This window comes from Pan paniscus, chromosome 6, assembly GCF_029289425.2.
Source record: "Pan paniscus chromosome 6, NHGRI_mPanPan1-v2.0_pri, whole genome shotgun sequence".
Taxonomy (NCBI): Eukaryota; Metazoa; Chordata; class Mammalia; order Primates; family Hominidae; genus Pan; species Pan paniscus.
The window spans coordinates 172,552,349-172,578,188 of record NC_073255.2 but is presented as its reverse complement, the minus strand read 5'-3'; the positions used below and the strand labels follow the sequence as shown (position 1 = coordinate 172,578,188).

Genomic DNA, 25,840 nt, shown 5'->3' with positions numbered 1-25,840 from the left:
CGATTGTTAATATTTCAGAAATTTTGCAAGCCACTTGTTAAATTATCAGTAGCTTGAAATCAGCCATGAGTATTTTCACCAGGGGAATTGGCAGGCACTACAAATCAAAGTTTCTCCCCACCCCCCTAGAACTGGTTTACCAGCACTCCAATAAGGAGTTCCTAAAATATAAGGCTTTAAGGCAGGCGAGGGGAGTGGTTTTGCATGCGGGCTATGAAATCACATAGATTTCTCTGAGCCTGTTTCTTCATGTGTATAGAGCTCACATATATTCAATGCTTACTATGTACCGGATATTACTCTCAACATTTATACATATTAATGCATTGATACGAGTTAGTGGGTGCAGCGCGCCAGCATGTCACATGTATACATATGTAACTAACCTGCACATTGTGAACATGCACCCTAAAACTTAAAGTATAATAATAAAAAAAAAGAAATTACAAGTTAAAGTGCTGCAGCATAAAGAAGAAAAATAATCATTTATGCCATTTTTAATACAGAACCTATTTCCAAATCAAAACCCTTTACACTTGGAATATTGTCAAATCTCAAATTTTTACCTTGCTGAGATCTACGACCACCTTTTGAAACAGAGACAGTATAGATATGATTACTCCCTGTATACTCAAGGGTTAGGAAAATGGAAAAGAACCATGAGCCTCTCAAGAATGGTGGCTTTTCTTATTGGAATGAAGTAAATAAAATAAATTCATCGGCAATGCATTTAATTTCTCTCTTAGCAATTAATTGTGTATCTACATTGAATGATAACCGTGTAAACAGTCAAGATATGCATGTGGCAAATGAAAAATAAAGCAAAATGTTTTATCTTAAAAAAAATGCATCGATTCCTTGAAACAACCCTATGAGAGGAAATTATTATTGTCCCCATTCTATAGATGAAGAAAATCAAGCCCAAGAGAGATGAGGGAACTCCACCAATATCACACAGCTAGTCAGTGGCACAGCTGGGATACAAAGACAGGCATCTTGCCCCAGAGCCTGCCCTCTCACCTTCTAGTTCTGCACTGCCCGATACAGGAGCCACTGGCTGCATGGAGCTATCAGGTACTTGAAACAGGGCTGGTGTGACTTGAGAAGTGCTGTAAGTGTGAAATACACATTAGATTTCAAAGACCTCATGTAAATATTATATATAATATAAAAAATATCTTGCTAATACTATATCACTTACTTGTAGAAATGATAATATCTTGGATATATTGAATTAAATGAAAGATATTATTACTATTCATTGCACTTGTTTCTTTTTACTTTTTCTATTTTTTTATTTTTATTTTTTTGAGATGGAGTTTCACTCTTGTTGCCCAGGCTAGAGTGCAGTGGCACCATCTCGCCTCACCACAACCTTCACCTCCCAGGCTCAAGAGACTCTCCTGCCTCAGGCTCTCGAGTAGCTGGGATTACAGGTGTGCACCACCATGCCCGGCTAATTTTTGTATTTTTAGGAGAGACGAGGTTTTGCCATGTTGGCCAGGCTGGTCATGAACTCCTGACCTCAGGTGATCCGCCTGCCTCGGCCTCCCAAAGTGCTAGGATTACAGGCGTGAGCCACTGCACCCAGCCTCTTTTTACTTTTTTTTAGTATGAGTTGTAGAAAATGTTAAGTGACGTTTGTGATTCACGTTACATTTCTGTTGGAGAGTGCTGCTGGCTAGTGCCCTAACCTCCTAGTTCGGTGGATGCATTAAATCAGTTAATGCAAGGAGGGCACCTAGCACGCTGTCTGAAGCAAATTAAGCACCTAATAGCTATTATTAATATTAGTGAGCGTACTGGTTTTCAAATGTTGTAGTCCAGTATTTTTTTCCCCAAAAAAAACTGGTTGTTTTTTTTTTAATTTTTTTAAGAGAAAAGTTCTCACTCTGTCACCCAGGCTGGAGTAGAGTGTTGTGATCATAGCTCACTGCAGCCTTGAACTCCTGGGCCTAAACGATCCTTCTGCCTCAGCCACCTGAGTGACTAGGACTACAGGCACATGCCACCACGCCCAGCCAATTTTTTAATTTTTTGTAGAGACAGGGTCTATTTTCCCTAGGTTGGTCTTGAACTTCTGGCCTCAAGCAATTCCCCCACTTCAGCTTCCCAAAGTGTTGGGATTACAGGCGTGAACCACCATGCCCGGCTCCCAAACAACTTCTTATAGCAGATAAAAGAGGAGCTTTTGCAGTAGAATAGAGCTTTGAGTAGCCCCTCTTGGGGAGCCCATTCACCCTGGGCACCACCTCCACAAACTGGAAAACCCACAGGATAACATAATCTTTAAGTGTCCTTCAAGCTTTAGCATTCCCTATCATTTCAGAGAAGTTGAGGAAGTGATTGGGAAAGAATTAAGGTGTCTATGGCACTATATTTCAATGACTATGGAAAAACACTCCCATTTTGCTTGGGAAAATCAAAGTGGCTTGGCCCCAGGTCTAGGCACAGCCCAGAAATGGGAGCATCACCAATGTGAGTTGTGGGGCTTGGCCCCAGGTCTAGGCACAGCCCAGAAATGGGAGCATCACCAATGTGAGTTGGGGGTCCCCGTGGGCTCCTGGATCATTACCTATGCACATTCACACAGACAATACCGATGCACCATGTCACCTCTCCACTTCGGCTCGGTCACAACCTGCCAACTCCCCACCCACCCAGAACCTGGGCAGACCAGACACAGGCTCTAGGCGCCAATGTCCTAGTCTAGCTCCAGGGCCAGGCAACAGTGACACTCAGCCCAGGCACCACAATGATTTTGCTGTCCTGAAGGCAACTTAGGCTCAACCAGCCCTGGTGTCTGCCAGGCAGGCTCCCAACTCTGCCTCCAGCCCTCGCCCCTGGCTCTGGTATCGTATGTGTGGACGGGGAGAGCAGCCAACTCTTCGCCGGGCTCTCTAACAAGTTCCGCGGGTCTGTTTGTTAAAGAAAAATTCCAGTGGGTGCATCCAACACATGGAACTCAAGTACAGAAATTATATTTATCCGCCCCACTGCCAAGGAGATCACATGCCCCGTGAGTCACTCCAGATGTGCTCAAAAACAGAGTCTCTCTGTGGAAGGCCAGTCCCCCAATCCCAGAGAGCGTCAAATGAAGAGAGGTACCGACTCCTGTCCCACCCAGGACGCAGCCTTCAGCCTCCAGCCTTCTGAGGCAGAGTAGGCATTTCTGCACGTCTGCAAAAGGAAGGGAGGGAAGCACTCCATCATCTCACTGGGAAGAACGGCACGGGCATACCTGCAGCTACTAGGGTTCCATTGGGCTTGAGGGTCGATTTTTCACCTTTTGAAGGACAAGATGCATTGGAAGATGTTGCTGCTTCTGCTGTTGTATTACAATGCTGAGGCTTCTATGTGCCACAGGTGGAGCAGGGGTGAGTTGCTTTTTATTCATTTGTTTGTTTGATGCTCATTATACTTTCTTCAATGCAATTCAAAATTCGGAGGGAAGGACATTAGAAGCCCCGCACTCTCCTTTTGTCTAATCTGTCAATTCCTTGATGCTTCTTGACATGTTCCCCCTTCTTAGAGGGTGATGGGGAAATGACACTGGAAAAAATCAAAGCTCCTGAGGGAATTAGGTTGAGGTGGAGAACCCAGAGAGTATCCCTTTCTGGCATCCCAGAGAGAACTCATTTCTGCTTCACAGAAAGTAGAACTCATTTCTTCGACTGCCCCCACCACCTGCAGCAGTTGGGCCAGACCGTCTGGAGAGCAGGTGCTGAGGCCTGCTGCTAAAATGATGGAGTGACGGGCGCTGGGATGCCAAAGGCCTGCTCCCTGGGGGAACCAGAGCAGAAGCTCTGCAGAACGTTGCCTCCTCACCGGGAGGGGATGCATCTCTGCAGCCAGAGGTGGGCAGGTGAGGAGAGCAACCCTTCAACCTCCACTGCACCCACCAGCTCCGCCACCTCCTCACAAAGGAAGGGGCCCCAGCAAAGGCTGTTCTCTTATCACTGACTTCCTCCCCCTCAGGATGTAGTTCCTCCTAGCTGGATGGCATCTTTTCTCCATTTCCCTGGGAATGGCTCTGCTTGGTAGACACTGGGAGCACCTCGAGCCAGAGTTTATCACTGTTAGGAAAGGAGGGACCCACAGCACTGCCTACTCTTCACCAATATGAACGGAAATCTTTCCACTGCCTAAAGTCAACTGAGTTCACTCTCCTAGAAAGAACTGCAAGAAGAATGGGCTCCTTCAAGTCAGGCCAGTAGGTGTTTCTAGAGATGCAAAATTGGAAGGCAACTGGCATGGTGGCATGGATGCGCCTCCTGCTTGCTTCTCAAGGACAGTGTCAGGGAAGGAAGGAGTGGCCGGAGTGGGGATAGAGCAGCGCGAGAGAAGGATCTGAAATGGGAGGGAGGCAAAAGCTACTGTACTTATGCTGGGTTTTATTTCCTCATGGTTAAACATGACATTAGGGACTTACATCTCTAACAGGGATATAAGTCTTTTGAGCTGAGCTGTGAAGTGATCGTTGCCCAGAAACAAATAATACAGCATTCTTCATTTTTCTCATAACAACCTTGCATACACATGCACATACACACGTACACCCCTCCCTTTTCTTTTTTTAATTTTTAATTTTTAATTTCTGTGGGCACATAGTAGGTGTACATATTTATGGGGCCTACGAGATGTTTTGATACAGGCACGTCACATCATGGAAGATGGGGTGTCCATCCCCTCAAGCATTTAGCCTTTGTGTTACAAACAATGCAATGATACTCTTTTAGTTATTTTTATTTGTTATTTATTTACTTATTTATTTTTGAGACGGAGTCTCACTCTGTTGCCCAGGCTGGAATGCAGTGGTGCAATCTTGGTTCACTGCAACCTCCGCCTCCCAGGTTCAAGCGATTCTCGTGCCTCAGTCTCCTGAGTAGCTGGAATTACAGGTGCGCACCACCACGCCTGGCTAATTTTTGTATTTTTAGTAGAGATGGGTTTTCACCATGTTGGCCAGGCTGGTCTCAAACTCCTGACCTCAAGTGATCCGCCCACCTCAGCCTCCCAAAGTTCTGGGATTATAGGCATGAGCCATAGTGCCTGGTCCTCTTTTAGTTCTTTTTAAATGTACAATTAAATTGTTATTGACTGTAGTCACCCTGTTTTCACACCTCCCTTTTCATTGTGTGCACAAACTTTGAGGTAGCACTTGGAAGTAAAAAGCAAAGAGATCTTGGAGTTGGGTTCTGTCACTCCCCTCTTTGTCACACTGGGGATTTGCTTATTAAACAGGGTAATAGTGCCCACTCTTCCTAATGCACAGGTTATTACAAAGCCAAAAGGGATTATTTGACTTGCAATATGGTTTGTAAACATGATAGCCCCATCAAGAGCTACTCTGCAAGGGTCCTGGTTTAAGTTCCACCTCTATTTGGCAATGTGATCTCAGACAAGTCTCTTAACCTCTCTGAGCTTTAGTTCACTAACGGGTGACATTAACATCCATCACATCAATAAAACCCTCATGGTGTTACTGTGAGGGTCATATTCAAAAATATAGATGAAAATACTTTGTAAATGACAAAGCACAATATAAATATTAGCTATTGCCTACCAGTTTTTGAAAAATAAAAATTTTTCATTAAAGGAAGTTTAAGGCTCTTAACAGGGGAATCTACAGCAACATTCTGGGAGCAACTTCTCCGGGCCATGTCCTTCCGCATTGGGATAGGTCTTTCCACAGTGAGTTCACGATCCACTGACTCAAAGCCAGCCCATCTGATACCGAGGTCACTATGAGGCAGCGGATGTGACGTGCTAGATTAATGGCTCAAGTCAGCGCTGAGTCAACAAATGATATGGAGTCCCTCCAACCATCATCAAATGTCTTCCACGTAGTTTATTTTTTTCATTTTTAACATTTTTTTCTAATTATAAAAGAAATACACAATTCTTGCCATGTTTTTTTTTTCAAGATGGAATAGGAGTCACACCCAAATGAATAAGTTTTTCCAAATGTATTATTCATTTCACCTTCATCCTTATCCCCACCCTACCTCCAGCCTCAATTCAAAGTACTCCCTTTGGAAACAGTCTTAGGGCAATCTCTTCCAGAGCTTTTCCTCTTCCACCCCCTGCCCTTTGGCCCCCAGCCCCACCACTACCCCGTGTCCATCCTCCCACCCTCCTGCTCCAAAATGTAAATGTAGATGTAAACCCACAGGCAATATGCGCCTTGTTGTTAGAACTGTCATTTTCCTACCATCCTCCCAGCCTTTCCCTAAGCGCTCTCTAGGATTCCACCCCGGGAGGCAGCTTTCCACGCCAGGATCCAGGATCACCCATTCCAGCCCCACCAGCTTGATGAAGACCAAATGACTCACCTGTGGCCAAGCCAGGAAAGCCACATCTACACACACACACACATACACACACACAGAAACACACACACACACAGGTGGCCCACGTCCCAGCACATACCAGGTCCTGCCAGGGCACCACTGGAAGGGGGAGGACTAGCCAGACTTGAGAAAGAATTATGCACCTATTAAGGATATGAATGAAATATGCATCTATTAAGGCTATGAATAGCTATGCTTTTGTTGAATACATACAAGTTATTTTTTAAGTAGTTTAATAGAGCAGCCCTTCCATTTTTTGGTGGACCTTATGTCATTTTCAGGTGTCCATTTAAGGGTTGTGTGTGTCCTCAGTCATGAATGTTCCATGAGGGAAAGGCCTGTGGTCAGTACTCAGTAAGTACTCACTGACTGCCGGGCACGGTGGTGCACGCCTATAATTCCAGTGACTCAGGGGAAAGTTAAAAAAAAATTAGCTGGGTGTAGCAGCATATGCCTGTAGTCCCAGCTACTCAGAAGGTTAAGGTGGTAGGATCACTTAAGGCAAGGAGATCAAGGTGGTAGGATCACTTAGGCCCAGGAGGTCAACGATGCAGAGAGCTATGATTGCGCCACTTCACTCCAGCCTGGATGATGGAGCAAGACCCTGTATCCAAAAAGAAAATTGTTTTAAGTATTCACTGCCCAAGTGCCCCATACAGAGCCATCTCCTCACTCCATAGTAACTCTGTGAGGCAGGTGCTATCCTAACCATTTACAGGTAAGAAAATTGGAGAGTGAGGCAAGAAGTGAAGTGACCCAGCTCCCCCAGCTGCAAGGGCTGAGTTGAATTTGATCCCCCAGGTCCATCTGCTGGCAGAGTGCCCCGTCCTCATTCATCCGCTCTGCATATTTCTCCATCCCCCATGGGCCACTCACCTGCTCCCGGCAGCCCCAAGCTCCCCCTACATGGTGGAGCTTTCCAGCCAAGAGGAGCTGGCTGCCAGAGCCCTTTCAGGAGCTCTCCCAGAGGACCCCCACGCACAGGGCCGAGACCCTGGCTCACTCAGAATAGCACTGTGTTTCCAGAGGGCTGGCCCAGGAGTCAAAAAGTAAATGACATCAGTCAGATCTGGCAAAAGATCTTTTACAAACGAGAGCTTTTCCTTTCCACACCCACTGTCCTTTCCATCGAGTTGCTTCAACTGATTCATTAAAAATACAGTTGGAGTTTGGCTTGAGATGGTCTGCAGCTTGAATCCTTTCCAACAAGCTCTTTGCCACAAATGCTATGCACAGCTCTGGGGAAAGCATGATTAGCCTGAATACCATGCTACTGAACGTATTGGAGGGATGGGAGGAAAGAAGAAGAAAGAGACTTTTAACCCAGATTACAGAAAGTCAAAGAGAAGGTCGGGCTGCCAAACAAAGGCAGGCTACTCCATTGGAGTGCCTCTGGCTGTTTGTCTAGGCAAGAAAGCTTTGAAGGGCTAAGGTGTGGGGGAGGTACGGGACAGCACTCGCTGAGATCAATTAAAAAATAGCTTCGTCCAGGCCCAAACAGGGACTCCTCAGGGATAAGGGGAGGGTGTGGTGGAGACAGAAGTCAACATCTACTTTCTGATCATTAGCCAAGACCGAGAACCACAAATAAACTCTAGATTCACCCTATTAGATAAGGAAGGACTTTGTAGGCACTCTATTTGAAAAGAATAGAGCTTAGTGACCAGGGCAGGTAATGTGTTCCTGTGGGATTATTTATTCATTTGACAAACAGGAAGGGGCATGATGCTAGGCACTGAGAATTCAACAGTGAACAAAATAGACAAAATCCCATACCCTCTAGTGAGGGGAAACAGGCAACAAATATATTTATATTTTAAAATAGGTGATTTGTTGGATGATAATAAAGTAGGGACAGAGGCTACAGAGTCCAGAGGGTTGTAATTTTAAATAGAGTCATCACAAAGAGCATTTTTCTCCAGCCACATTCAGGTGCACAGGGGCAGGTGTGGAATAGGCAGAGCTGGATTATGCTTTTGCCAAGCGATTGCAAAGGAACAATAAGGGGCCGGGCGCAGTGACTCACACCTGTAATCCCAGCACTTTCAGAGGCTGAGGCAGGAGGATCACTTAAGGCCAGGAGTTCGAAACCAGCCTGGCCAACATGGTAAACAACCCCGTCTCCAGTTAAAAAAAATAAAATAAAATACAAAAATTAGCCAGGCATGGTGGCGCCTGTACTTTCAACTACTCAGGAGGCTGAGGCACAAGAATCGCTTGAACCTGGGAACCCAGATTGCACCACTGCCCTCCAGTGTGGGCGACAGAGCAAGACTCTTGTCTCAAAAAAAAAAAAAAAAGGAACAATGAGGGAGAAAAGGAGAATCGATGCAGGAGAGTGATCCTAAAAGTAGTCCTTTGACTTTGCATATCACATTATTATAAGTCAAAGTCAGAGTTTTGAAAAGTATGTGTGATCCACTTAAGAATACGTTTTCTATCAAATGCATAGGCATTCATTCATTCATAACTAACTACCATTTATCCTTTCTGTAGTTATTCAGAACTGAAGAATGCCCACTCTCTGGGCAGAGGTACCTACAAAAAGGAGCATTGTTCACTTATCAGTGAGATTGGGTTTTGGAGCCTTGGAGATCTGGATTTTAATCTCGGGCTCTACCTCAAATAAATTGGATGGCCTAGGGCAATTTTCTTAACCTCCAAGTTTCTTCATCTATAAAATGGAAAGTACCTCACAAGGTACTTATGGACAGCACAAGGCACACAGTGGGTGCCCCTGAGCTCTTACATTATTATATCTGAGCTCCACATGTTAAGAGCTTTAGCCTGAGCTCCAGAGGTATCTCTCAGCAGAAGACATGGACAGAACACGCTATAACACATGAATCATGAACTCTGGATCCAGCTCCTGGACTAACTTAGTCCATGTGGCATGACCTTTAGCAAATGAGTCACTTGTTCTATGCTGGTCGGTCCCATGTGTCCTAGATGCTCATTTGTCCAGGGAATCGAGGAGGAGCTGAGCAGTGCTTGGTTTCCCCACCCCATGGCCAGCCTGGGCAGCCAACTTCCATGCAAGCTGACCAGTGAGTCTCAGGAAAGGCTTCCTGGGGAAACAAGATTTTCTAAAATGTAGGAGCAAGTCTAGTTTCCAGCTTTGCACATATACATCTTGGAGTTTGCCAGCCCTTGTTTCAGCCATGAGCATTTCTGGTGGGGTCCAGCCTTCATCATTATGGACAAGAACATCTTGGAGTGACTGTACATTGTGAAATTGTACCTCTGTATTTTGACATTGATCAGATAGAGCTATTTCTCACCCACCACCTCCAGCCTCTCCAGTGGAGATAAGTTTATTCTCTCTAGATCTTGCCTCACACAGGGAGTCAGATCTGGGTGGCTGCTGAGCCACTGAGATGTCTGCCCTAGAGCTGGCTGCACTCCAGCAGCCGTCCCTACCCCTGCCCAATGCACAAGGTCAAAGCAGCCACAGAAATGTGAGGGGCAGCACTGCTGGGCCTGGTGGACCAGTACAGGGGTGTGGGTGAGGAAGGGAGGGAGAGAGACCCATCTTTAAGATTCCTGTGCTTCCCACACATACATTCTAATTTTTTACTTTTTAAATGGATTGGTAGGACCTCCTTTTTAGCTTCTAGATATTGATCCTTATCAGTGACATTCATTGGAAATGCTTTCTCCCATTTGCTTGGCTTTTCTTTTTTTTTTTTTTTTTTTGAGACAGGGTCTCACTCTATTGCCCAGGCTAGAGTACAGTGGCTGATCACAGCTCACTACAGCCTTGACCTCCCAGGCCCAGTTGATCCTCCTGCCTCAGCCTCCCAAGTAGCTGGGACCACAAGTGTGTGCCACCATGCCCAGCTAAATTTTTTTATTTTTAGTAGAGATGGGTCTCACTATGTTGCCCAGACTGGTCTCAAATTCCTGGGTTCAAGTTTTCCACCCGCCTCAGCTTCCCAAAGTCCTGAGACTATAAGTGTGAGCTGCCACACCTGGTACACACTTACTTTTTTTTTTTTTTTTTTTGAGACGGAGTCTCAGTCTGTCACCCAGGCTGGAGTGAAGTGGCATGATCTCAGCTCACTGCAACCTCCACCTCCCGGGTTCACGCCATTCTCCTGCCTCAGCCTCCTGAGTAGCTGGGACTACAGGTGCCCTGTAGGTGCCTGCCACCACACCCAGTTAATTTTTGGTACACACTTACATTCTAAAGCAATAGCCATTCCCGTTGTCTGAAGCTATTTCTAAGTCTCCACCAAACTATGTTACTATTCAGTAGGAGACCAAGAGCTATTGGAAATGACAAAGTTTCCATTATCAAGCTCAGCTTTGAATCAGGAAGTATTTTCTTCTTGGCTCTTTGAGAACTAGGGGTCCCTCTGGGGTGAGCATGTTAAAGACATGTTGCTGTTCACAGGGCAACAACTGAGCGAAGAAAGTCCAGGTCTAAGATCATGAATAACTTCCAGGCAGGCAGCGGCTGTGATTACAGGGAGCAGAAAGGGCTCCACGCCCTGACATTCCCTCCCTATCGCCTTCATCTGCTGGGACTGAGGTTTTTTTTTGGTTTTTGTTTTTTTTTTTAAGGGAATAATACCTTTAATTTGGCAATAAGAGATAAATTCTAGCAGAATTAAAGAAGTAGAGTCTCTCTTAGATCCTATCCTAAGAAGGGGGTTTCATCCACCTCCTTTCTTCCTGGTGGGAAGAAAAGAAAAGCACAAAGAAAGAAACAGGCCACACCTTGACCTAGGACCAACTCATCTCATACCAAGGAGAAAACAGAGACAAAGTCCATGCCCTCTTTGTGCCTGCACTCCTTACCTCCAAGAACATGATGACCTTGGTCTCTTCAGATGACCTTGTAAGGCCCCATCAGATAGGCAAGAGCTCTGAACTGTTTTATGGTAGAAGGACACCATCGGCCTGTCTGTGATATGGATAACACAGATCTGGCTGCCAACTGGAGCCTGGGAGCTGGAAAAAGTCCCAGTGCCTACATTTCACTTCCAGAGATGCCCACAAATTGGCCTGGAGTGTGGTCTTGGGCATTTGGGTTTCTAAAAGTGCCCGGATGAATCGAATGTCTAGTCAAGGCTGGGAACCACCGGTCTAAACAGAGAGCGGCCACACAGCCTAGGGTCAGCGTCTTCCACACAATTTCAGGTCAAGCTTACTCTGACTAGGACAGTGGTTCTCAACCTCGGCTGTCATTAGAAGCACTTAGGAAGCTTTACAAAATCGTAATGTGTTCATTGCCCTCTGGTTCAATTAAATCAGAACTCTGGAGCCGGGTCCAAGAAACTGCTTTGGCGATTCTAACAGTGTTAACTAGTGGAGTCACAGACACCTCACTCTCCTGCGTTCCACCTGACACTACAGGCATTGGCAATGGACAAACAGGGGCAAAGGCTTCCTCAAGCCCTAAAATCTATGATTCTGGGGGAAACTGGCTCTTTTTTGGCAAAGAATATAAACTCTGCCAAAATACCTGGCTAGGGAATACTGCCATGGAGCTCATGGCTCCTTCCCTGAGCATGGTCTGGCGAAACAGAGCTGGTCACTCTGCTGGCCGAGGCGACCATTAGTGCAGGGATTTGGTCATCAACAGCTATGCCCGGCGCACACCCCGGAAGCCTGCCAGGCTCTGCCACGGGTACAGAATATAAAACTGTATGTATCAAAGCCCTTGAGGAACTTGTGGTATCGATCATAAATAAGTTACTGAGAAAGCAATTTACAGCAATACTATAATAAGCCCATCAGGATTTTCTGGGACATGGGAGATCCCTACCAGTGAGCTTTTCAGGAAAGTTCCTCTAAGTTAAAGATGTTTCCTTTTTTTTTTTTTTTTTTTTTAATCACTTCTGATGGCAATCCTTCTAAAATGATTTCCATCCTTCCCTGCCTTTTTTTTTTTTTTTTGAGACAGAGTCTCACCCTGTCACCCAGGCTGTAGTGCAGTGGCGCGATCTTGGCTTACTGCAAGCTCCGCCTCCCGGGTTCACGCCATTCTCCTGCTTCAGTCTTCCAGGTAGCTGCAACTACGGGCGCCTGCCACCACACCCGGCTAATTTTTTGTATTTTTTTAGTAGAGACGGGGTTTCACCATGTTACCCAGGATGGTCTCAATCTCCTGACCTCGTGATCCGCCCGCCTCAGCCTCCCAAAGTGCTGGGATTACAGGTGTGAGCCACCGCGCCCGGCATTTTTTTTTTTTTTTTTTTTTTTGAGATGGAGTCTCACTCTGTCGCCAGGCTGGAGTGCAGTGTGGCACGATGTCGGTTCACTGCAAGCTCCACCTCCCGGGTTCAAGCAATTCTCCTGCCTCAGCCTCCCAAGTAGCTGGGATTACAGGCACGCACCATCATGCCCAGCTAACTTTTGTATTTTTAGTAGAGATGGGGTTTCACCATGTTGACCAGGCTGGTCTCAAACTCCTGGCCTCATGTGATTTGCCCACCTCGGCCTCCCAAAGTGCTGGGATTTTAGGCACGAGCCACAGCGCCCAGCCTGCCTTCTTTAACTGCGTACACTGAACATAATTTGACCTTTTCTCAATGGCTCAAGGGCACTATTATCAACTAGCAGAGCTGCCATTTATGATTAAGCAAAATATGCCTGTACAACTTCAGGGGGTGCCAACACCTTGTAGTCTCCAATTTTTACCATTATTTCCACAGTTTTCTGGTAGATCATAATTAAGTGTCTTAAAGAAGCTGTACCTTTTTCTATCAGCTGGCGGAGGGCTTGCCGATCATTTCTGCACAGTGCCTGCACCCCAGAGGGGCTGTGGAGGTGACCAGAGCTATTTGCTCCTAGCCTGACGTGGTCCTGGAGAACTGCAATTTATAATGATCATTCCTATACCCTCTGATGTTCTGTCTTCTCCTTCACTTGTCCCCAGTCAGTGCCTAATTCTTGCTGTCCTGTGTACCTCTAATAGCAATTCATCTTCCTCCAGTTACCATTTCTACATGCAACCACTGGGGAACAGCATTGTCAAGTCACTGACTTTATACTAAATACATTCCTAAATCAGCCAGGCTTGGCTGGGCTCGGTAGCTCATGCTTATAGTCCCAGCACTTTGGGAGGCTGAGGCAGGCGGATCACTTGAGGTCAGGAGTTCAAGACCAGCCTGGCCAACATGGTGAACTCCTGTCTCTACTAAAAATGCAACAATTAGCCGAGCGTGGTGGCACACATCTGTAATCCCAGCTACTTGAGAGGCTGAGGCAGGAGAATCACTTGAACCCACAGCGGGCAGAGGTTGCAGTGAGCCAAGATCGTGCCACTGCACTCCAGCCTGGGCAACAGAGCAAGACTCCATCTCAAACAAACAAACAAACAAACAAAAATCAGGCAGCCCTTGGGGAAAGCTCTGAGTTTGACCCCACAATGATGCCCTAGATCCAAGGGCCTGGGTCTTGTGCAGCTCTCTTCCTTTATTTTGTCACGTGTGTTCAGATTCTTGGCAGCTATATTTTGGATGCCTGAGGCAGCCAGAATCCTGATCTTCTGATTAAAACAGGCAGTGAATCAACATAAACCAGCACTTCATACTGATAACGTGCTAAGATGCGTGCAGTGCTATTAGGGAACAGTGTTTTCAGGGAACTCACTTACTGACTTTGGGGCTTTTTGTTTTCACTCATTTCTACTTTGCTTTATTTTGCTTTGGTTTAATATAAATTTCCTAAGGCATGCATATCCCCAGGCATATAGATTTTGCAAAACTTTCTCAGATGGTTCTTCCTTTTTCTTTTTCTTTTCTTTTCTCGTTTTCTCAGACGGTTCTGATGAGCAGCCAGTTTTTAAGCCACTGGTCTGATATGACTGAGAGCTTTCTGGGCCACACCAGGGAAGTATGTCACCTCTCTCCTCACTCTGTGTCCACCACCACTTTCCAGTCAGTCCTTTTTTTCTTTCTTTCTTTCTTTTTTTTTTTTTTTTTTGACATGGAGTCTCGCTCTGTTGCCCAGGCTGGAGTGCAATGGCGCAGTCTCGGCTCACTGCAACCTCCACCTCCTGAGTTAAAACTATTCTCCTGCCTCAGCCTTCCATGTAGCTGCAATTACAGGCACCCGCCACCATGCCCGGCTGTTTTTTTGTAATTTTAGTAGAGATGGGGTTGCACCATGTTGGCCAGGCTGGTTTCGAACTCCTGACTTCAGGTGATCCGCCCGCCTCAGCCTCCCAAAGGGCTGGAATTAGAGGCATGAGCCACCATGCCTGGCCAAGTCAGTTCGTTTTTAAGACTCCTTGACTACCTTCAAGGTGGATCAGAGGGAGAAGGTCTGGGCGCACACAGCAGCCAGGAACTCACTGTTTTCTTTCTTTCAGCTGTGCTCTTCCCTGCCACCCACCGGCCAAAGAGGTCCTCATCACTGCCATTGAACCCAGTTCTGCAGACCTCCCTGGAGGAGGTGGAGCTGCTCTACGAGGTAGGCAGAGGGGAACATGCTCAATCCAAGTCACCCAAAAGACTCTGCGCTTTCTCTATCTTTTTTGGAAAAGGAGAAGTGACCTCTCAGCCCCTGACCATGAGTGACCCCTGCTGTGGTAGGGAATAGCCTAATTTGTAGAGGTCATAGAACCTACTCATTCATAAAGTATTCCTCATGCCTCCTGTCTTTCCCACATGCTATAACAGAGAATGATGGCATTAGGAGTTCAGTTCAGTTTAAACTAAAGATTAGGTTTGGCCTATAGGCATCACTCCTGGCACCCAGGCACCAGAGTGTGGCAATATTCCCAAGCAAAGGCCTTGAGGCAGGACTTGCCAGGAAATGCCAAGCCATTGTCTGGGTGCAGCCGTGTCTCCAAGGCCCTGCATGCTAAGATGGCAATGCTGTCTGGCTGAGCTGCCAGCCTAGCTGGGTTTCTGGAAGCCACAGACCACCCTGCAGGCTGTCTTTCACTACCTCTCACCTTGCATCACTGAGACCCCACTCCTCCTCCAAACCACAGGATCAATTTCCCGAGGCTGCCCAGATTGGTTCAGTGTTACGATCCCAGGCTCAAGATCTGAGCTTTAGTCCTGGCTCTATCACCCGTCCGCTGTGCCACCTTGCATAAGCCACTGTTTCTCTCTGGGCCTGACTCTCCTCAACTGTTAAATGAGAGAATTCAACTAGGCTGTCCAAAATTCCCCTCCAGCTTTGACATCCTCTGACTCCATGCACTAGGACTGTCTGGTTAAGAAAGAGACAGCTGGTTGGGGGCTGGGCGCGGTGGCTTACGCCTGTAATCCCAGCACTTTGGAAGGCCAAGGCGGGCGGATCACAAGGTCAGGTGTTCAAGACCAGCCTGGCCAACACGGTGAAACCCCATCCCTACTAAAAATACAAAAATTAGCTGGGCATGGTGGCACGTGCCTGTAATCCCAGCCACTCAGGAGGCTGAGGCAGGAGAATCACTGGAACCCGGGAGGTGGAGGTTGCAGTGAGCCGAGATCACGCCACTGCACTCCAGCCTGGACAATAGAGCAAGACTCCATCTCAAAAAGAAAAAAAAAAAAGAAAAGAAAGAGACAGCCAGGCCAGGTGCGGCGGCTCATGCTTGTAATCCCAGCACTTTGGGAGGCCGAGGCAGGTGGATCACCTGAGGTCAGGAGTTCAAGACCAGCCTGGCCAACGTGGTGAAACCTCATCTCTACCAAAAATACAAAAATTAGCTGGCCATGGTGGCATGCACCTGTAATCCCAGCTACTTGGGAGGCTGAGGCAGGAGAATCACTTGAACCCGGGAGGTGGAGGTTGCAGTGATCTCAGATCGCACCACCGTACTCCAGCCTGGGTGACAGAGCGAGACTCCATCTCAAAAAAATAAAATAAAAAAAGAGAGAACTTGCTGTAGCCATGCAGTTAAGCCAGGGGGAGAGATTTCAAATCCTGCCTTGGGAACCAGACTGGGAAATGCAGAGTCTTTGCCTAGTCTTGAACATGGGAGTCATACGAAGAGATCTATATTTTAGAAAGATCATAGACAGTGCCATGGAGGATGAATTCAGGCAGGGGAGGACAGAGACAGAGAGAAGAGAGAGGATTTAGAGTCATTCCATCCCTACTGTGAGCCTGGCACTACCCAGGGATGTGCATGGCAGACCCAGCTCCCACGCTTAGTGGGCAGGTCAGAGACGAGGACAAATCTCTGTGTCCCACTTGATTCCTAGCACAATCCTCTGCATCCTTCAAACTCTGAACATTTTTCCAGAGGTCCTATAGTAAATATAAAGAAACTAGAGCTATACCCAAATAAATATATTGTTTGCCAAGGATGTACTTCTTGACTTTTCCAAGAGCTGCCAAGAAGAATCAGTTAGAAAATCAGTCATTTGGCTCGGGGTAGTGGCTCATGCCTGTAATCCCAGCACTTTTGGGAGGTCGAGGCTGGTGGATCATCTGAGGTCAGGAGTTCGAGACCAGCCAGACCAACATGGTGAAACCCCATCTCTAATAAAAATACAAAAAACTAGCCAGGCATGGTGGCAGGTGCCTGTATTCCCAGCTACTTGGGAAGCTGAGACAGGAGAATCGCTTGAACCCAGGAGGTGGAGGTTGCAGTGAGCTGAGATCACACCACTGCATTCTAGCCTGAGTGACAGAGTGAGACTCCATCTCAAAAAAGAAAACAAAAAACAAAAAACAAAAAAAACAGAAAATCAGTAATTTTATGACCTTTATGTCTGAACTCCTTCTTTTTGAAAGCTGGTTTAACACAGAAAAGAAACAGCAAGGGGCCCACAGCCCAATCCAGTCTCACCTTGTCTTTGAATAGAAAAACCAAGCTAATGCAGAAAGAGTCTCCCAGCTTCTGCCTTAAAATTATCGAAATAGTTGATGCTTTAGATGATCTTTGTTGGGTGGAAAAAAGAAAGGGAAGAAGGAATTTATCCAGGACACTAGAAACTATAATTAGTCCCTTAAACACTGGTTTTGAACCAGACACTGTATTAGCTTTGTCCATATTTGTCTTATTTACCTCTCACAATATCCCAGTGAAGTAGATGGTGTTACTAATTATTTACACAGAGAAGGAAAGTGAGGCTCAGAGAAGTTAAGTAACTTGTCCAAGTTCACACAGCAAGTGAGAAAGTCAGAACTGGAACTCAGGTCTCTTGAGTTCCAAAGCTCTTCTGGCAGCTGCCTCCCTAAGGGAAGGTGCATGATAATGAACAACTGTGTCCTCAGCAATGCCTCACTTCATATTTTTGCACATCCACATTTCTCACCAGTTCCTGCTGGCCGAACTTGAGATCAGCCCTGACCTGCAGATCTCCATCAAGGACGAGGAGCTGGCCTCCTTGCGGAAGGCCTCGGACTTCCGCACCATCTGCAACAACGTCATCCCCAAGAGCATCCCAGACATCCGCCGGCTCAGCGCCAGCCTCTCCAGCCACCCTGGCATCCTCAAGAAAGAAGACTTTGAAAGGACAGTGCTGACCCTGGCCTACACAGCCTACCGCACAGCCCTGTCCCACGGCCATCAGAAGGACATCTGGGCGCAGTCCCTCGTTAGCCTCTTCCAGGCCCTGAGGCACGACTTGATGCGCTCCTCACAGCCGGGAGTACCTCCCTGAGAGACTGGCCCACACCAGGACCTCAGAGCAGGGACCAGCACAGTAATCCAGAAAGTCTTCATTCTCTACTCCATTTACAGAGACCAGCAACAAAACACTTACCGCTGACACGGAGCAGCAGAGATCAAACAGTAACCCCGATGCTCTTTTCTCCTTGTAGTTTCCTGGAAGACACATCTGATTCATGCCATCATGTGACCTGGGCTGGAAGAAAGGGCTGGAGTGGTCATTCAAGATGCCTCCATGGGCAGAATGGTTTGCCTATGGCAGGCAGAATTCTGATATGCTTCAACCCAGAGCAGTGGCCACACACACTCAAGAGTGAGAACAGGCCGGGCACAGAGGCTCATGCCTGTAATCCCAGCACTTTAGGAGGCTGAGACAGGAGGATTATTTGAGGTCAGGAGTTCAAGACCAGCCTGGGCAACACAGTGAAAACCCATCTCTACTAAAATCACAAAAATCAGCCGGACGTGGTGGCGCACACCTGTAATCCTGGCTACTCAGTAGGCTGAGGCAGGAGAACCAGCTGAACCCAGGAGGTAGAGGTTGCAGTGAGCTGAGATTGTGCCACTGCACTCCAGCCTGGGGAACAGAGCGAGACTCTGTCTCAAAAATAAAAATAAAAATAAATTTAAAAAAGAGTGAGGAATGAGCTAGAAGAGACATCATGGCAGGAAGATGGGGGACAGATTCCTTCGGTCCTAAGGGACTAGGGTGCTGGGTTGAATGAACATTTTTCCAGAGGTTCTACAGTAAATATAAAGAAATTAGAGCTATACCCAAATAAATATATTATTTGCCAAGGATATACTTCTTGACTTTTCCAAAAGTTGCCAAGAATAATCCATTAGAAAATCAGTAATTTTATGACCTTTATGTCTGAACTCTTCTTTTCTGAAAGCTGGCATAACACAGAAGAGAAACAGGAAGGGGCTCACAGCCCAGTCCAGCCATTCCTTGTCTTTGAATAGAAAAACCAAGCTAATGCACAAAGAGTCTCCCAACGAACAAGGTGGCATGAAGGCCCGTGCCTGTCTGTCTTCATGCAAAAATAATTTAGCATCATCAGACAACTAAATGCTCCAAATAAAAATGATTTTCAGATGACAGAATTCTACCCTTTCAAATGGCAAAACTTTCCTTTTATAGATATTGACTCGATATCTTTTTAAACTATATATACAAATCACCTTAAGCTTTTGTTTAGTGTAAGATCATCATTCAAACATTCTTGTGTGTGTGTGTGTGTGTGTGTGTGTGTGTGTGTGTGTGTGTGTGTGTGTGATGGAGTCTCGCTCTGTCATCCTGGCTGGAGTGCAGTGGCACTATCTCGGCTCACTGCAGTGTCTGCCTCCCGGGTTCAAGCGATTCTCCTGCTTCAGCCTCCCGAGTAGCTGGGACTATAGGCGCGCACCACCACACCTGGCTAATTTTTCTATTTTTAGTAGAGACGGTTTTTCGCCATGTTAGCCAGGCTGGTCTCAAACTTCTGGCCTCAAGTGATCCACCCACCTCAGGCTCCCAAAGTGTTGGGATTATAGGCGCGAGCCATTGCGCCCGGCCATGTCATCATTTAAACATTCTAATGAAGGAGTTGGATAAGATAATCTCTAAGACTTCTACCTATGAAGTTCCTACAATCCTTCAACTGTGAGATGCCACAAGGAGAGCACCTGGATCTGAGAAGTCAGCTCAACTGTTTGTACCAACCCTGAGAGGTCCCAGACTGCTCATTCTGTGTTCAGTTCTGAGTTTTCCTGCTGCCTCCCTCACTGTCAGGCTATTAGAGCATATTTTTCTTTGTTACCAATGTAAGTTGCCCTTCACAGTCTGTTCTTTCTTAGCTGGCCATTGCCTACAAACTATGATAGCCAGGCTCATTATAATTCTATGTTAAATAAGAGTTAATAGATGAAGTCCTCTGCTAGGGGTCGAGCGTCTGGGTCCTAATAAGGATTCCTCATTAGCTCAGAGATCTTTCTGTCTTCTCCTAAGTTTACAGCTGAGCTCAGCAAGCAAAAGCTGCAACAAGTCTGATCTTTGAATGAGTGAGGATTTATTGGGCTAAATTTGATTCTGAAATGGGTATTTAACAGCTGTCATTTGATAATGATGAGGTCTGGACTCCTTCAAAATCTTTGAGCAAATAAGCTTTGCCTAGCAGTGCTAGCCGCATGATCTTTTTGGAGAAATACTAGGACACAGGAAGAAGGTATTCATCATCAGAGAAAAACACAGCTTTGCATCTTGATATTCTCAGGCTCAGAAGATTAGTAAGTCTCAGTTTCTCTTTCTCATTCCCTGACCATTCTGCTCTTTTACCTCCTCCAAATGCAGATTCTGATATATGCTTTTTTTGTTCAATCTTTCTTTTTCTAAATGTACATATTCTCTCTGACATGGTCACTCTGCTTGTCTCTGTCTTTCTTTCTTTTATTTTAGTTGGTATCTCTGCTGCTGTATATTTGGGCCCAATTCCAAATATCTCTGTATCTGTTTTTTGATGCATCTCCAAGACTCTTCTGCTTGACTTTTGCTCTATCTCTGCTGACCCACACTCTAACACTCACTGTCTGTCAGTCTTCTCTGGGTATCATTGTCTAAGTAAAACACAAGTCAGTGTACAGACAGCGTTGGGATCAGCCAGAGGCAGATAAACATGGTAGCCTATCTTCACAGTTTGTACTTTTCCTAGATGTCAGATGGGGAGTGGATTAGCAATGGCCTCAGTCCCTAGACACTGTGCAATACCCTGATAGTCAGTCTTGTATCCCGCCCTGAGGCTCCACTCCCTTGACAATGGATCTGAAAGCTTTCTTGTACTCAGAATCATCAGATGGAAAAGCCCACCCTTGTAGTCCCTGACCACCATGTTATGTAGATGGCTGCTCCCAGTAGTAAGAAATCCATGAATGGGAAGATGGTTCCCAGGAACATTCACCCAGCAACAAAAAAATTAAACACAAATTGGGGCTTGAATTTTTGTGGCAATCAATGACTGAAAAAAAAATAGAAAAAAGAAGGACATGACCTTTTTAAAGACAAATGAAGACTCATTTTCAGTAACTAGAGTCTTAAAAACTATTTTAATCTGAATGCAGATCACTGTTTACCCACAGAGAGTTTTATGACAATGATTTCACTGACATGCAGAATCAAACATTATGATCACCACCAGCAGCCAAAAAACCCTATTCTTTGCCCAAGGAGTAGTGGAAATGTAGACTAGACAGACAAACAGGGTCTCCTATTTTGCCTCATTAGTGCCACACTCTATGCAACTACAGTCACGAAGGGGTCACATTTGGTTATAATTACTATTAGAATAATATGGGAGTGTGATGTTTGTGGTGGAAACTTGCCCATGACTTATGTAACCATTTCTGCTGACAAATTTTAGGATCTAAAAACTTTGTGGGTTTTTTTGTTTTGTTTTTGTTTGTTTGTCTTTGGGACAGTCTCGCTCTGTCACCCAGGCTGGAGTGCAGTGGCACCTCCGCCTACAGTGTTCAAACGATTCTCCCACCTCAGCCTCCCAAGTAGCTGGGACCACAGGCACACGTCACCATGCCCTGCTAATTTTTTTGTATTTTTAGCAGAGATGGGGTTTCACCATGTTGGCCAGGCTGGTCTCAAACTCCTGACCTCAAGTGGTCCACCTGCCTCAGCCTCCCAAAATGCTAGGATTACAGGCGTGAGCCACCATGCCCGGCCCAGGATCTAAAAACTTTCTAAGTTTCCTCCATCGTTGGCATCCTCACAGCTATCTCCAATGTCACTCAAGAGACATCAACAGACATTTAACTGCTGCAAACTTCATTGCTCTGTCACCTCACCTTGAATCTAACAAATCAAAGTATTTCTGCAGGTCCAATGGTCTAAAATCAAATGCTTGTTAAATGACTTTGTACAACACCCCTTACTTTCCTAATCCATTTCAATCTTATTTTTTTTATTGTGGTAAAAAACACATCACGTAAAATGTACCATCTTAACCATTTTTAAGCATATGGTACAGCAGTGTTAACTCCATGCATGTTGTGAAACAGACCCCCGGAACTTTCTCATCTTGTAATTCTGAAGTTCTATACCCACTGAACAACTCCTCTTTTCCCCTTCCCCCTGCCTGCCCCAGCTCTTGGCACCATTACTCTGCTTTCTGTTTTTGAGAGTCTGACTACTTAAGATACCTCATACAAGCGGGATCTGGCTTACATTTCTTGAGCATCGTATTCTGGAAAAGTGTTTCTTTCCTCTGAAAAATGGGTAGAGTTCTGAAGGAGAACTACTGGTCTTATTGTACACTTGCTGTACCTATTTTTATTTAACAAATATTCATCTATGGTATAATAAAGTTGTCATGATTGAGTTGCTCACTGGAATCTTTGTTATCTCAGAGTATCTCACCGAGGAATTTGGAATGGTTCATGGGTTTCACAGTGGATGTTGACTTCCACAGCTGCTTATAATTATTCGCTGTCTTTAATGTTTGCGACCAAAACATCACACACGTGGTATTGTTCATTCTGAGTTTCAAAATCATAACCAAAAAAAAATGAGGCCAGAATGTAGTAAATACAGTAGCCAGTCTTTAACATGCATTTAAAGAGTTGAGTCATCCTAGCCCATCCTACGATGGCAAGATAATTTCAAAGGGGACCTCAGCTGTCCACAGTTGCACCTGCCTTAAAAGTCAAGAAGAATTTGTTTTTTTGGGTCACTTGCCTGGTCACTTTAGCCTGGGGATCATTTCCAAGTAGTATAGTTGCAGATCTGCGAACGCCATTCCTGTGTTCTGTGAATTCAAGACAACATGGGTTTTATAACCCTTTGACTCTGCTCAGCATCTCCCAGATCAAGGTAAGGTAATGTTGCCAAGAACCACTACTTACAGAATGTTTGGGCTTTTGCTTTTGCTTTTCTTCCTTGCCCCAAATCCTCATGTCCGTTCTGAGAAAAGAAGCTAACAACTTCTTCCAATCTGTAAACAGGAGAAATTCCAGAGTTCAACTGCAGCTAAGACCTCGTCCCTGAACTTGTCAACTTCTTCCCTGCCCTCCCACCTCCTCCTTTTGTACCAGCCAAAGGTCTTCGGTTTCCTTTTTGGAGAGCCCCAGAGAGAAGCATTTGAGCACCCACGTTAGCCAGAGAGACCACTGACATCTGGGCATGAGACTGGCATCTAGACTTTGCCAGGGAGGCAGCTATACTTCCCAAAAGATCTGGGGTCTTTCTCACAGGCTCATACCCTCTGCTGGCCTAGACCCTTTATATTCCCCCCTCGGTGCTGAGGCAAACGATCTTTGCCAGCAGGGAGGTCTGAAAGGCTTAACTTTGTACACTTCTGAGGCAAATTCTCCAGAAGTAATGTTGCATTTTCTCCCTGCCACCAGGCACATTCCCTTCCCAAGGTCTAGATCAGCAGGTGGCCCTCCCAGCGAAAGCTCTGTGTCCTATGATCCGAAACAATAAAGCTGTGCTTGGGTACGTGAGATTATGTTTACGATGATGGTCATCACTCCAGCCCTAGGAAGTTTGAGAAACTGAAAAATAAGCTTAGCAGGCTGCCTAGGTTCTGCGGAATCAGCAGGCCCCCGCTGTGACCAATCAAGAGCGGCCGCGGGGAGAGAAATTGACTCATTCTTTTCAATTTGCTGATTGGCTTTGAGAAGTGGGCGGAGCTACTGTCTCTGTCCCGGCTTCCCATTGGTGGATGAAAGTTAAAGGTGGGCCTCCAGCAAGTTTTGTCCTTTGATAAAAAGGAATGTCTTGGGGACTTTTCTTTTCTGCTTTGCAGGCCCAGGCTCGAGGCAAATTATAAATAGGGAACCAATTTGAGGGAAAGACATGTGAACAGAGTTAAGGTACCACGTCCTGGGAGCGACCAGCAGCCCCACCTGAAGTCCGCATGCAACTCTGACAAGCTCAGGTGCTTGTTTTAAGGAAAGGGGCTACTAGATTCTTACCAACAGCGAGCCCAGGTGGGAGATGAAACAGGTACTCCCCAAAATAGGTCATCCGAGGGAGGAAAACTGATGGAGAGCACAATATGCTCTGAGCGTTTTTAATGTTTTTAAGCTTTTAAATGATTTCTTCAAGGCCGAGCAGCAGCAGCAAAGGTGTGGTTTAAAGGATTAAGGGGGTTTTTGCTGACACCTAGAATGAAGTTACTCTATTACTAATCAAGCCGAGAGGAGGCCCACTATGCCCCCGTTTATCATCCTTTCCCAGTTCCTTTTTGCTGGTCACAAAACGATGCTCATCAATCCCACCTAAAGCAGGAGGCCAGGAGCCCAGCCTCTTGTAGAAACAGCGAGGGTATAACTGCCCTCCCGTTCTGCCCCCAAGACGAAGGAGGACTCTCGGAAGCCAAGAAAGGTTTAAGAAGTCTTTCTGGATAGAGAGCCGTGCCCAGGGAGGAAGCCTTTCGCCGGCAGAGCGGGGTCCGAGGACGAGCTGGAGAGGACAGAGGCGCGATGGGCCTGCTGCAGGGCCTGCTCCGAGTCCGGAAGCTGCTGCTGGTCGTCTGCGTCCCGCTCCTGCTGCTGCCTCTGCCCGTCCTCCACCCCAGCAGCGTGAGTACCGACCTGCGCCCACCGGGGGTCTGGGAGTCAGTGGGAGGGCAAAGAGGGGAGGTCGGTGGGGGAACATGGGGTGCTCAGGCAGTCCCTCAAAGTGGCTTGTGGTGGGTTTAAAGAAATGGAAGGATTTTTCTAGAGGAAATCAAGATATCTTCTTCCTAAAAGCTGTCATGTTCATCTCCTATCCCAGGCCCATTCCCCCAACCCCATGGCCCCCACCGGGGTCAGGACAGAGTAGGGGCCTTGGCAGAAGTGACTGATGGGTGTTGCACCAAGCAGCAGGCCAGCCTGCCCCAGCAGCGGGGGCCAGCGACACCTATGCAAACGACATGGTGCACCTGTGTCTGTCGGGAGTTCACCTGGGACCCTGGTTATCTGAGAGCCCCTGGAGACACAGAAAGAGCTCCCAATAGTGGCACTGAGGAGAAGGCTGGGGGAGGAAGAGAACCGTGGAGCCAATCCGTGGTCTGTGGTCGCGTCCTGGTGGGCTTCGATGACCACAGTTGAAGCTCTAATCCTGAAGGCGCCTATCAACTTCAGGGAATGAATGTTTAGGGAAGGAATGAAAGCAGAACTTAGCAGGCTGCCCTGCTCCCATGCACGTGGCCTTGAATTATTTGTGTCTTCTGTGTTTTCTTCTCTGTGCTCTTGAAGGACAGACAAAAAGTGACACGATAAAAAAGAGATAAGAGCCCCCAAACTCTAGCCCGTGACTTCATTCTTCACCTGGTTTGTGAGAACAGAGGAACCTCAGCTCTGGCTCAGCATCCAGCTTGCCTGTCACACCCTCCTGGTGGTCACCTGCTTCCCTTCCCTTCCCTCTGCTGTTCTCTTCCTCCTGTCTGTGGCTTGTCCCCTTCCCCCAGCTGGCACTGCCCTGGAGACTTTTGGAAAAATAAGCTAAAACAGGTTAATCACGTTTGTAGGAGGGGGAGCAATTCTTCCACTCTGCTCCTTAAGTAACTTGGTAACCAAGATTAAGTTAAAAAGTTAAACAGAGGGGATTAGCATGGTTCTTCTTAAAAACAAACTGGCTTAAATCTTTCATAGAATAAATACTCCAGAGTGCCAGGGAGACGCTGATTAAAACTGGGCTGGGATTAGCAGACAGTGATTGCTGCTGACATTCTTCCTGGACTGTACCCTAGTCAATTTTCTGCTTTGTCCAAATGGGCCTGATTTTTTTTCTTTTTGTGGCTTTTCTTGTTTTTGTTTTTTCTCCATGTAGGTTGCTATAAGGGACTGTTACCAAGAGACATATTAGCCTCCTCTCCCAAGCAGTATCAGGAACCTCTTATATCTCCTTGTTGAGGCAGCCCCATCTTTGGGGACCCTGGCCACT

The 25,840-nt window shown here is 46.4% G+C and overlaps 2 protein-coding genes and 2 long non-coding RNA genes across 10 annotated transcripts in view; 2 read left to right on the top strand and 2 right to left on the bottom strand.

The window, feature by feature from the left end:
* Positions 1–18,119, bottom strand: part of LOC134730824 (uncharacterized) — a 145,634-nt gene extending 127,515 nt beyond the window's left edge. For all 3 annotated transcript variants that reach the window (XR_010112805.1, XR_010112804.1, XR_010112803.1), the window contains exon 1: positions 18,017–18,119. This is a non-coding gene — a long non-coding RNA (uncharacterized LOC134730824). The remainder of the gene's footprint in view (positions 1–18,016) is intronic.
* Positions 702–22,285, top strand: FAM180A (family with sequence similarity 180 member A). Its single transcript, XM_003813435.4, has 3 exons — positions 702–3,377; positions 14,677–14,777; positions 17,570–22,285. The coding sequence occupies exons 1-3, from the start codon at positions 3,302–3,304 to the stop codon at positions 17,912–17,914; spliced, it is 522 nt and encodes a 173-aa protein (XP_003813483.1). The 5' UTR covers positions 702–3,301; the 3' UTR covers positions 17,915–22,285.
* A 352-nt stretch (positions 22,286–22,637) lies between these two features.
* The window catches only part of LOC129398357 (uncharacterized), a 54,642-nt gene continuing 51,439 nt past the window's right edge, over positions 22,638–25,840 (bottom strand). For both annotated transcript variants that reach the window (XR_010112802.1, XR_010112801.1), the window contains exons 6-7: positions 22,810–22,898; positions 22,638–22,712 (exon numbers count right to left, since the gene is read on the bottom strand). This is a non-coding gene — a long non-coding RNA (uncharacterized LOC129398357). The remainder of the gene's footprint in view (positions 22,713–22,809; positions 22,899–25,840) is intronic.
* The window catches only part of SLC13A4 (solute carrier family 13 member 4), a 47,665-nt gene continuing 44,776 nt past the window's right edge, over positions 22,952–25,840 (top strand). Inside the window, exons 1-2 of one of the 4 annotated variants that reach the window (XM_034965038.3) lie at positions 22,958–23,846; positions 24,266–24,492. In XM_034965038.3, the coding sequence (XP_034820929.1) occupies positions 24,394–24,492 (99 nt within the window). In that variant the 5' untranslated portion in view covers positions 22,958–23,846; positions 24,266–24,393. Of the gene's footprint in view, positions 24,493–25,840 lie in introns of all 4 variants that reach the window. The other 3 variants (XM_008965992.4, XM_003813432.5, XM_008965991.4) reach the window with 3 other exon arrangements.